This window comes from Cajanus cajan, chromosome 3, assembly GCF_000230855.2.
Source record: "Cajanus cajan strain Asha chromosome 3, NIPB_CcT2T_4, whole genome shotgun sequence".
NCBI lineage: Eukaryota > Viridiplantae > Streptophyta > Magnoliopsida > Fabales > Fabaceae > Cajanus > Cajanus cajan.
In genome coordinates, this window is record NC_138519.1 from 63,583,536 (window position 1) to 63,595,147 (window position 11,612).

Sequence of the window (11,612 nt, forward strand, 5' to 3'; positions counted from 1 at the left end):
AAATTTGTAATTAAGAATGATTGAAACGGTTTACTTTGATTGTGAGTAGATGATACATTTTTTGTATTTTTGTTTCTATTTAATCATGTCCCATTTTGTTATGTACTATTTGAGAATCATTAGGGATGACAAGTAAATATGTATCAATGGGTAATGTCCTAACCTGTCCCGACTTTGACGAAAAATATCTGATTTGATTAGGTACAAATACGGATAATATCTTATTCATTAAACTAGGTACGAGAACAAGAATGGATATATACATATCCATATTGTATTTATACTTGTACTTATATCTACTTAAAATTTATAAATATTTAATTTATTTCTTTTAGAATTTATTTAAAATTTATGTAATTTCTTACTCTATTTTTAAGTTATGTCAAATAAAGTTTAATTAATGTAATTTTATAATTATTAATTTATATAAAAATTCTTATTTTTTATATTTCTTTATAAAAAATAATATTTAACTATTTTTTGGATGAGTATAGATATACCTGATACCTATCAGAATGAGAACACAAATTTCATATCCTAAGAATATGGGGACATGAATAAATATAGGGCACGGGACGGAGAACAAAAACAGGTATAGAGAAATTCGTATCAGTTTGGTCTCATTATCATCCTTAAAAATTGCAATTAATAACTCAGTTAAAGTTCAGGACTCTCCTTTGTTGCTGAGTCTGGAGTTATTTAAACCAATTAAGAATTCTTATGAATACAATCATAAAATACTGTGAGTACTTAAACCTTTACGACCATTAATCACATACACATAATAAGTTACCTACAGATAGAAGAATAAGCGAGTAATTAAACCTTTAGGAACATTAACCACACATACATAATAAGGTCTGTGTTTGAATTAAATTTTGTAACGTGATTTTTCAAATGAAACAGAAACAAACTTCTGCATAAATATAAGATTTAAACGTGAAAATTTATCACAGGACGCGGAAACAAACACGCAATAATTAAAACGCGTCTAGCTAGTTGTCTAACATTATATCTCTGGTCCAACTTGTTGGAAGCAAAGTCTTCTATGGATTGGAGGTAAATTAATCCTCCTGTGTTCTACTGCTTCCTTTTTCTCACCTTGTTCCACTGTTGCTTCTTCGTTCTTCCTTTCTACTTCTGTTGTTTACACTTATACACGTTCAAAAATATTAGCCAAGTTGAAACTTTGAGTCACTACAACTGGATCTACCTCAGACAGTGGCAGGAAGAGGATTCTTTGAAAGGGGTAATTCATCTTCCAAAATATTTAATTTTAGTTGATCCACACACTTTTCATCTTATTCCACCTAAAATTTAATTATTTGATCTATTTTGAACAGGAATTAGACGTTGTAAAATTTAATAAGCAGAGAAATTTGCAATTCTGAGACCTACCTCACTTACACTCAGCGACCCTGTAACGTTTAGTAATTACTTCATGAGATCGGGGTTTGATCTCTTTGAGTGCTGCTTCACTAGCACATCTTCTGACTCAATTCCAAAAAAGCACAGTTTGTTCAAGTGGCGAATCTTCCCCTACAAGAAACTTGCGAAATTCACAAATAATTTTGATCAATCACATTGTGTTGGAAAGAAGGGGTCTATCACTGAATATTACGGTAAGAGATTATGCAGTAGCCTTCTATATGAATATTAGTATAAATAAAATAAATAAGAAGTTAGATGTCTTTAACCGTTTTATATGCACACAATAAAGATTGAGATTTAAATTTGGCATTAAATATCTATCAAAGCTATCATAAATTTGTTATAAGCAAGTCAGATAGCAACATTGAAAGTTTAAGTCAGCTTGTTCAGAATGCATACCATGGGCACTTAAAGCAAGTAGAATTTGCTCATAACTTTCATAAATTTGCACTGACCGAATAAAGACAGAAAACACCCTTGGGCAGATTCACTTGATTGCTTAGAGCGAGTAACATGAATCCTTGAAGAGACTAAACTCAACCCGAAAAACACATTATAAATTATTATAAAATTAAAGTTTCTTCTATAATCTTTTGTATCAATTCACATTGTAATACAATTTCTTTAGTACAACTTTTGAAGAGATTAGAGAGGTTTCTTTGAGATCAATTCAAGAATTACGGAAGGCTCAAAGATCAATCTAAAATTGTAATTCTTAGTCTGAACAACTAAGTTCTCTATTGTTACCTAGTTGAATTATGTAAATTTTTCATTCAATAAAAGTATTATTTAGTTAATTGAATTTAGATATACCTTTAACCCTTAACCTTAATGTATGATTGTTTAATAAAAATTACTAAAAAAATAAGATTTTTCTTAAACAACTAGAATTTTTCACCTAAGAAATTAAGATTTAAATACATGTGTAGACTATTAAATTAACTGTTTAATTACAACTTAAATAAAAAATTTATAGAATGTTACATAGGAAAAGACAGGGAATCAATCTCTAATTACCTTTATCATATATTAATTTCATCCAAATTATTATTTTCTTTAAATTTCTGGAATTAACTATTTGTTTACGTAATTTGTGTAAAACTATAATTTTGATTAGCATAAAAAACACTTAAAGAACTTCACATCTATTACAGTGTTACCTCGTGCTTTTGCATGGATATTTCCTTCTGATTATTTACCTTTGTTTCAGGAAAACTTGAGGATGGACGTGAGATTACAGTCCAGTGCTTTAAGGAAGACAAGCGCTACATATTGCAACAGTTTATCAATGAAACTGTTATCCTAAATTACTTGCCTCACAAAAACATTGTGTCAATTTACGGCTGTGCTTTTCATCACAAGGAATCCCTGCTAGTGCACGAATACCAATCTAATGGAAATCTTGCTGCTTATCTTCAAAGTGAGAAGGCCGAAAACAACACATTACCTTGGCATACCAGATTGGATATAGCTATAGATATTGCAAATGCATTGAACTATCTTCACTGTTATGGCATCATCCACCGCAATGTGAAGTCCAGCAATATTCTCCTAGATGTGAACTTTTGTGCTAAAGTTGCTAACCTTCATTTATCACGGAAACTTCCAGATGGAGTTCCTGTCTATGCCACCCCTGTTACAAGTGATATGATTGGGACATGTGGGTATGTAGACCCAGAGTTGATAAATGGCCGGCTTAGTGTCAAAAATGATGTTTATAGCTTTGGGGTGGTGTTGTGTGAGCTGCTATCATCGGTGCTGGCAAAATACTTGGTTCTGAATGAAGAGGGTAATCTTGCTAACATTTTAAGCAGAAAAATTGAAAATCAAGCTTTGGTGGAGTTGTTTGATCCAAGACTTGGCTTCCATTCAAACCTTAAGACCAAGCAGATGATGATTGCTACAGCTGAGCTTGCACTTCTCTGCATGAAATGTCCACAAGAATTAAGGCCAAACATGGAACAAGTGCTAGAGATTCTCAATAGCATAAAGCCAGGGAGATACCAAACAAATTCTTACTCAACAAAAGGTATAATAAAACCATCTTATGTCCCTTTTCCTGTCTCGTGGTTTTGTTTTCTTGTTTTTTCTATAAACAGATTGAGGATCAAAGGATTTAGAGGAGGGCTGACAACACAGTCTGTTACACACTCCTCTTAACACACTTTTATTGATTAGAATTTATGTAGATTACAAAATCACAAAAGAGTCATTAAATAGGGTGTGAGATCCATTAAATTTTGGATTTTTCAATAAAATTTAATCAAGCATGTTGTTAGTATTTCTCATGGTTTTATTCATGTCTTATAAATTATAATTTATGCATATCAGCTTTAAAAATCTTCCAGTATGCTGAACTTGAAGAAGCTAGTAACAGTTTCGATAATTGCCTTGGAATGGGAGGGTATAGCAGCGTGTACTATGGTGAGAGGCTAATTAGTCCGCAAATTTTAAATTAATGTTCCCTTGTTAGAAATATACATATATCTATATTTGTTCTGATGGAATGCCATTGTATTAGGAAAACTTAAAGATGGGCGAGAGGTTGCAATAAAATGTTTCCATGACGAGAACAAGAGAGAAGAGACCATTAAGCAATTCATGAAAGAAACCGAGATCTTAGGTCTCTTGCACCATCAAAATCTGGTTTCACTTTATGGCCGCACTTCTCGCCATAGCAACAAACACATGCTAGTGTACGAGTATATCTCTAATGGCACTCTTTCTAAACATCTTCATGAATCTTCCAGTGGTAAACTACCATGGCATACTAGGTTAAATATTGCCATTGAAACTGCAGCTGCATTGGTATATCTCCATGACTCAGGTTTCATCCACCGCGATGTAAAAGGGAGTAATATTCTGTTGGATGAAGATTTTACTGTTAAAGTTGCAGATTTTGGATTCTCACGGTCTCTTCCAGATCATGTTACTCATGTTTCAACTAATCCAGTAGGAACTCGTGCTTACATGGATCCTGACTACTTTGAATCTGGAAGGGTCAGTGACAAAAGTGATGTGTATGGATTTGGGGTGGTCTTGTTTGAACTCATATCATCCATCCCCCCAGGTTCAATGGAAGGCACAAATTATGTTACTCTTGCACATTTTGCAAAGAGAAAAATCTTAAACAAGGAATTAAAGGAGGTAGTGGATCCAAGTTTTTGGTTTGCTTCAGATAAAATCACGATGGAAATGGTAACAGCTGTGGCAGAGTTAGCATTTCAGTGTGTGCAGTGTCCAAAGGAATTCAGACCATCCATGAAACAGGTGCTAGATACCCTAGAGGGCATAAGGAAGGGAACATGGGGATTCAACCAGATAACATAGTCTTTATTTTTTATATCAACGTGCCCCATTCTGCCACACCATGCATTTGGTTGGTGGTCTAGTAATTGGATTTTTGCTGAACAGAGATGGTATTTAGCTGCACTATAGTAATTTCAGGATAGTCCTACATCTTATTGAAGCCTGAAGGAAAAATTATTAGTTTTTCTAGGACCGGATGGTACTTAATAAATTTCTACATCAAATATTATCAACTGTTTTTAACCTTTTCTCTTGAGTTAGTTTTTTGTTTTAAGTATATATTAGGTAGAAATTATTTGGGATTATAGACTGATAGGCTAAAATTAACTAAGGAAGGAGCTAAGAGAAATTGTATGGAAGTTAAAAGAAAAGAAATAAGGAGAGACCTAAGACTAGTATTCGTATTGTAACTTTCTCAATTTCTTGAATTATGTGTATTTGTACATTGAACACTGTAATTGCATAGTCATTTTCGGATTCTTATGTAGATATAGGTTTGGTAAAATATTTAATGGTGAGAAATTGGAAAGAGAAGTCAAAATTGCAGTGAAATTGACCTGTCACTGAAAACTAAGAACCTCTCTTGGATTTATATATATATATATATATATATATATATATATATATATATATATATATATATATATATATATATATATATATATGTATGTGTGTGTATGGGTTAGGTAAAATATTTAATAGGAAGAGTTGTAAATAGAGAATAAAATTGTAGTAAAATTGACATGTCAGTGTAAGATTAATGTGACAAAAATTAGTATTGCAAAATGTTGGTATATTCTAAATTATGTGAAAGAAAACAAATTAAGTATATATAATGTGAAAAAAAGAAGAAAAAATTATCTTTTATTCATAAGTCAACTCTCCCAATTTCTTAATTTTGTGTATGTTTGCACATTAAAAATTGCAAATTACATAGTATCTCTCATATTCTCATATAAAGGTTAGGTAAAGTATTTAGTAATGAAGAGATGAAAATAAAAGACAAAATTAAAGTTAAATTGAAAGAGCAGACAAGACATTGCACATATCAGAAGTAAGAATTATACAAAATAAAAAGAAAAAAAATAAATTAGTTGTATTTTCATTTGCTAACTTAAATTATAACAATATCTCTTAATTATAAATTAATTATTAATAATTGTTATTATAATTCCAAATTATTTTTTACTTCCTCTAGACCTATATGTAAGAAGAAAAAAAACAATTTCAGATTAATAAAATTTATTAAATATATTTAATTTACACAATTTTATATAAAAGTATTTCATATTTTTAAAATATTTTTAATTATACTTATGGTATATAGTACTCACATTTATTATAATAGAAATATTTATGAATTAAGAGTATTAAACAAAATTAATTTCAATAAAATTTGTTTATATTTTAGCCCAAAATATTTAAACATTTTATTGTTTATATATATATAAGTTCAGATAATAGTAATTATAAATTGTGGTCATATTTTTAACATGATTGAATAGGCTTGAGCATCGGTCGACCACAACCGATTTCGGACCAAAATTCTTAAAATAATTCGAAACCGATTAAGAAAAATCAAGGGCCATTTCCGACCGACGAAGAACTCAGGTTTTGGCGAGTTCAATCCGTACGGGTTACGGGTTCATCAGTTTGAGAAGCTTCCTCTAACGTCTCGTGCTGCCCTCCATCGTCACCCTTCGCTAGTTTCCATCACTGCTTCGTTGGGGGAAATCACTGAGTTTCAGATCTCCACATCACGACCCTCGTCAACCAGAGCAGGCAACAGGGGGCTTCTCAACAGCGGTGGCCATGACAGGGAAAGGTTGAAGAGAAGATGATATTTACGGAGTGAAATAGAAGAAGAAGAAGAAGAAGAAGAAGAAGAAGAAAGAAAGAAAGAAAAAGAAGAAGAAGAAGAAGAAGAAAGAAAAAGAAGAAAGAAGAAGAAGAAGAAGTAATAGAAGATGGAAATTTCCGTAGATAACTGCATCCGTAGATATATTCCGTAGATAAACGCATCCGTAGATAAATTCTGTATCCGTAGATAAAATCTGTAGATAACGTTATCTACGGAAAAATTTCCGTAGATAATGTTATCTACGACCTTATTATCTACGGATTTTTTTCCGTAGATAATCCGTAGATAATTATCAGTTATCTATGGATTTTCATCATTATCTACGGATTTTTTCCGTAGATAATGCTGATTTTTCTTGTAGTGAATGATCGGATTTGGGTTTATCGAATGAGAAAATTTCAACACCTAATTCTACCGTTCAAATCCATTTGAACCTGAAAGTTGCATCCGAAAAATTTCAAAATACTTGAGAATCAATTCGCTTCATCCAATCTAATCATCAGTCTAGTCAGTTTCGGATCAACTAGAAATTTTTGCCCAGATCTTAAATATTAGTTACTTAATGGTCTAAATTAATATTTATAATTAATATATTCACTACAAATTTGATACCAATACACGTTTAAATTAATTTAATAATACACTCAAAATAATATTTAAATTATACTTTAAATATATTTAAATTAAAAAATTTCGTGCATAGTTTATCTTTATACTTCAATTTCAAATAACTTCTAAATGATTATATAAAAATCCAAACACGGAATGGATTAAAAATGTTTGTTTTTTAATTGTGCATCATTATTAAGTTTTATTTTATTACAAATCCCTTAATATTTTTTCAACTCATGTAGTACAACTTCATGACCATACTAAAAAATGTTTACTTTTTATTATTTTAAAATTATACCGAAAACGGTAAAATAATTTAATTAAATGATTTAACATCTTTTTATTTTTCAGATTTTGTATATTATTTTATAATAAAAAAAAATTATCTTATGTTATAACGAATAAATTAAGTATATTTTTAAAATTAAATTTAATATAACAGGCAAGTTATTAGAATATCCAATATTTTCACATGAATAAGAATTATAATATTTAAAGAATTATTATTATAATTATATATTGATAGATTATTCGCGAGTCTTCGAAAACACCCCAGAGGTAATTTAGAGTATTCTTTTAAGAGATGCTTTAGGAGTTGTTGTTTTAAGAGTTTAGTTTGTCTTATTTTTTCCTTTTTTTTCATCTCATGTAAGAATGATGATGAAATTAAAATTTCTATTGAATATTTTAATAAAAAGCTATTTGAGTTTTATTAGTCTCTAAATTTTGACAAATACGTGTTTTTATGTACGATTTACAAAATTTCTGAAAAAAGAAAAATGTATGATTTACAAAATATTTTAATTTGTAATTTAAATTTTTGACAAACATAAATTTACAAATAATTTTTATAATTAAATAAATTTTAAAAATATATGTTTTCTACATATAATTTGAATAAAATTTTATAATTAAATATAATGTTACTTATTTTCAAGATTTTCTAATATCTCTAAATTATATCATATAAAAATATTAATTAAAAAATAACTTTTATACTTAATATAATCTTTAGGTCAAATCCCTTATTTTTATTTTAAGTTTCAATTTTGTGTCTTAAATTTTAAAGGTTTTACATTAGTCCCTTAAATATTTCTATTAGATCAAGTTGGCCGTTTCATCAATTCACCTCACTATTTTGGTTGATTTAGTGATACATGACAAGTTGTAAGGATGATACATCGATAAAAAATTAACATTGTTAACGCAAAAAGTTAATGGAATATGAGTAATTTTACTTGGAAAAATATTTTAAGGACCAAAGTGAAACATTTTAAATTTAGACCAAACTGAAATCTAAAATAAAAATATGAAACCAAAATTCTATTTTAATCTAACTTTGATAAATGAATATATTTTTTATCCAAAAATTCAATAACTATTTTGATCTTAATTCTATCATTCTTAGGTTCAAAAAGACAGGGATGTTTAATTCAAGGAAGACAAGAATTGATCCTACACTCATCCATTAGCTTTCTTAACAAACTTATAATAAGATTAGATGTGAACGAATTAAATATTTCAATAACCAATATGTATTATACCTTGAATAATTAGAAAATTATTTAACTTATGTGATAATTTAGTTTTTTGGAACAATAAATAGCCAGGGTCCCATGCTAGTTTATTACATAAAAGAAGGTCAAGAAATTAGGATTCTCAGCTAGCTAAAAAAGACAAGAATGGTCACCACAGTGCCACAAAATCTTGTAAAATAAAACCAGTACAAACAGAAAAGATCAAGAGAATGCAATAATAGTGTGTCATTGTCTCCAGAAAGTGCTTTTCCCTTTAAGCCACCACTGCAGGCATGTCCTTGAGCCAAGGATCTAGTGGCTTGCCAATAGAATAAACAATAAACCCAATTTCCCTGACCTTGTTAACATCCACAATGTTCCTGCCATCAAATATAAAAGCTGGCTTCTGCATGCTGTCATAAACTTTTTTGTAATCAAGCTTCCTGAACTCATCCCACTCAGTGAGAATGCACACACCATGTGCATCCTTCACAGCCTCATAAGCATCCCAAACCACAGACACTTGCTTTATGGAAGAGGGGCTTGGTGGTTGAAGATGAGCAGGGTGGTCCTTATCAAACTTCCTCATTGAAAGATCCTTTGTTATTTGATCCTCAGTAACCTGAGGATCATATATGCACAACTTGGCCTTGTCCCCCAACAGCCCCTTGCACACATCAATAGCTGGTGTCTCCCTAGTGTCACCAGTGTCCTTCTTGAAGGCAAAACCAAGCACAGCAATCTTCTTTGATGAGATTGTGTTGAACATTGATGACACCACACGGTTCACAAACCTTGTCTTCTGGTAGTCATTCACTTTGATAACTTGCTTCCAGTAGTTTGCCACCTCAGGAAGGGCATTGCACTCACAAATATACACCAAGTTGAGTATATCCTTTTGGAAGCATGAGCCTCCAAAGCCAACACTGGCATTCAAGAACTTTGGACCAATCCTTGAGTCTGTCCCAGTTGCATGTGACACCTGTGTCACATCAGCACCAGTGGCCTCACAAAGTGCTGACATGGCATTCACTGAGGAGATTCTCTGTGCCAGAAAGGCATTGGCTGCAAGCTTTGAGAGCTCAGCAGACCATAAATTTGTGCAAAGGATTTTCTCCACAGGAACCCAATTTGCATACACTTGTTTGAGAGTTTGTATGGCTTTTTGCCCTTCTGGGGTTTCTCTCCCTCCAATTAGGACCCTATCTGGATGGAACAAATCTTGAATTGCTGTGCCCTCAGCAAGGAACTCAGGGTTTGAGAGAATGGTGAAGTTTATGCCCTTGTTGTTGTGGGTCAGGATTCTCTCTATTGCCTCTGCTGTCTTCACTGGGACAGTGGATTTTTCAACCACGATTTTGTCTGATTTTGAGACATCAGCAATCATCCTTGCGGCACTCTCCCAGTATGTCAAATCCGCTGCTTTGCCTGCTCCAAGACCGTGAGTTTTTGTTGGGGTGTTCACTGAGACAAACACTATGTCAGCCTCTGCAACATGCTTCTCCACTTCGGTGCTGAAGAAAAGGTTCTTCCCTCTGCACTGCTTCACCACATCGTCAAGGCCTGGCTCGTAGATCGGAAGGTGGTCGCTGTTCCACCCGTTGATTCGCTGCGTTGATATGTCCACCACGGTTACCACATCTTTAGGACACTTCACTGCAATCACAGCCATTGTGGGTCCACCAACATACCCAGCTCCAATGCAACAAATCTTCACCATCTTTCTTCTCTCTCAGCACCCTATAGGAAGATCAACATCAAAATCAACTAACACATCATCAGTATAATTACATTTTTCTTTTTGTCTATAAACATGATCTACAATCATTGAGCTAAAAGGCTTGGTTAAAGCATAATTACTTTGAATGTTTATTACCGGTTCACAGAACAGGACCAATGTTGAATAATTACGTGACAATGTCAATAGCGATGCAGAAGAGATTCATTCTGATAATTATAAATTATTTATTGGACATGGGTACAATGAGAGATATTAAGAGATCTATAATTTTCAGTTGGAGCAAATATAAACGAGAAAGTTACTGATCCAGAGGACATTCAGTCATAAAAGAATTGAATACAAGTGTAGTAATTAAAGGAACTTGAATTATTCCATTGCTAGTAACAGTCACCAAAATAATAATAAAGTGTTCAATTGCTTTGTTGGGCCATCTTGTGTTTTATATCTTCTACAAACATGCAGACACATGACACGAGACAAGTTGAAGAATCTGAATCTATCATACAATAAAATAACAAATCTAAGACAATTCAGACCAAGACAACCTACAGATCTGTCACAGACATAAGGTTCCTACCCAAATGATAAACCAAACCAATGGCTAGAAGGCAACACACAAAGAGATCGATGAATTAAATTAATTACCTTAATTGTCTAATAGATGAAAAGGAAGATTGTGGCTATGACGAGGAAGAATAGAACTTGTTGTTTGTGTTTGTGGGGAACAAAGAAGGAAGAATGGATCATGAAGCAGCATGTGGATCGGGTCTATTTATGATCTATAGTTAACACGTAACTCGCCAATGTTTCCGTGAATAAAAGCATTAGACTACTATACTACCATTCTTCCACCACATCTTGAATTTTTTCTTTTCCTACATCTTACACCAAGTAGTTTCGTAGTTAAATTGGATCCAATGTGAGGAAGATTTGGCATTATTGTTTTTTAATTTAATTATTTAATCAGTGAAGTTTTTTACTCATACAAATATGAATGTAATGCTAATTTTAAAATAACATGATACATGTATATGTCCATTTAAGTTAAACTACTACATTGTATTGATTTTCTAAATTACTCGTAAAATTAATCTAATTCAATCAAACAATTCGTTTTGTTCCGTCTTTCATTGTTTTTAGC

The 11,612-nt window shown here is 31.8% G+C and overlaps 2 protein-coding genes across 4 annotated transcripts; one reads left to right on the plus strand and one right to left on the minus strand.

Annotated features, from left to right (window-relative positions):
* The first annotated feature begins 965 nt into the window (after positions 1-965).
* LOC109798561 (LEAF RUST 10 DISEASE-RESISTANCE LOCUS RECEPTOR-LIKE PROTEIN KINASE-like 1.5) lies at positions 966-5,227 on the plus strand. 2 transcript variants are annotated; one of them, XM_020358912.3, is made up of 5 exons: positions 968-1,249; positions 1,344-1,622; positions 2,642-3,460; positions 3,763-3,855; positions 3,953-5,227. In XM_020358912.3, the coding sequence occupies exons 2-5, from the start codon at positions 1,442-1,444 to the stop codon at positions 4,759-4,761; spliced, it is 1,902 nt and encodes a 633-aa protein (XP_020214501.2). In that variant the 5' UTR covers positions 968-1,249; positions 1,344-1,441; the 3' UTR covers positions 4,762-5,227. The 2 variants fall into 2 exon arrangements, with proteins under 2 accessions (XP_020214640.2, XP_020214501.2); XM_020359051.3 differs by lacking the exon at positions 3,763-3,855 and having other exon boundaries at positions 966-1,249.
* Positions 5,228-8,725: 3,498 nt separating this feature from the next.
* LOC109804088 (UDP-glucose 6-dehydrogenase 1) lies at positions 8,726-11,336 on the minus strand. 2 transcript variants are annotated; one of them, XM_020365861.3, is made up of 2 exons: positions 11,117-11,336; positions 8,726-10,470 (listed from the first exon to the last, which is right to left on the minus strand). In XM_020365861.3, exon 2 carries the CDS (start codon positions 10,448-10,450, stop codon positions 9,005-9,007), a length of 1,446 nt encoding a protein of 481 aa, XP_020221450.1. In that variant the 5' UTR covers positions 10,451-10,470; positions 11,117-11,336; the 3' UTR covers positions 8,726-9,004. The 2 variants fall into 2 exon arrangements, with proteins under 2 accessions (XP_020221450.1, XP_082927182.1); XM_083071056.1 differs by lacking the exon at positions 11,117-11,336 and adding an exon at positions 11,049-11,103.
* Between the last annotated feature and the right edge of the window lie 276 nt (positions 11,337-11,612).

What these genes read in the sequence shown, in the direction of transcription:
- LOC109798561 (XM_020358912.3), top strand. Translation starts at nt 1,442, where the DNA reads ATGAGATCGGGGTTTGATCTCTTTGAGTGCTGCTTCACTAGCACATCT. An exon ending in AAATTCTTACTCAACAAAAG is followed by an intron (nt 3,461 to 3,762) that starts GTATAATAAAAC and finishes TATGCATATCAG; the next exon opens with CTTTAAAAATCTTCCAGTAT. An exon ending in GTATAGCAGCGTGTACTATG is followed by an intron (nt 3,856 to 3,952) that starts GTGAGAGGCTAA and finishes CCATTGTATTAG; the next exon opens with GAAAACTTAAAGATGGGCGA.
- LOC109804088 (XM_020365861.3), bottom strand. Translation starts at nt 10,450, where the DNA reads ATGGTGAAGATTTGTTGCATTGGAGCTGGGTATGTTGGTGGACCCACA.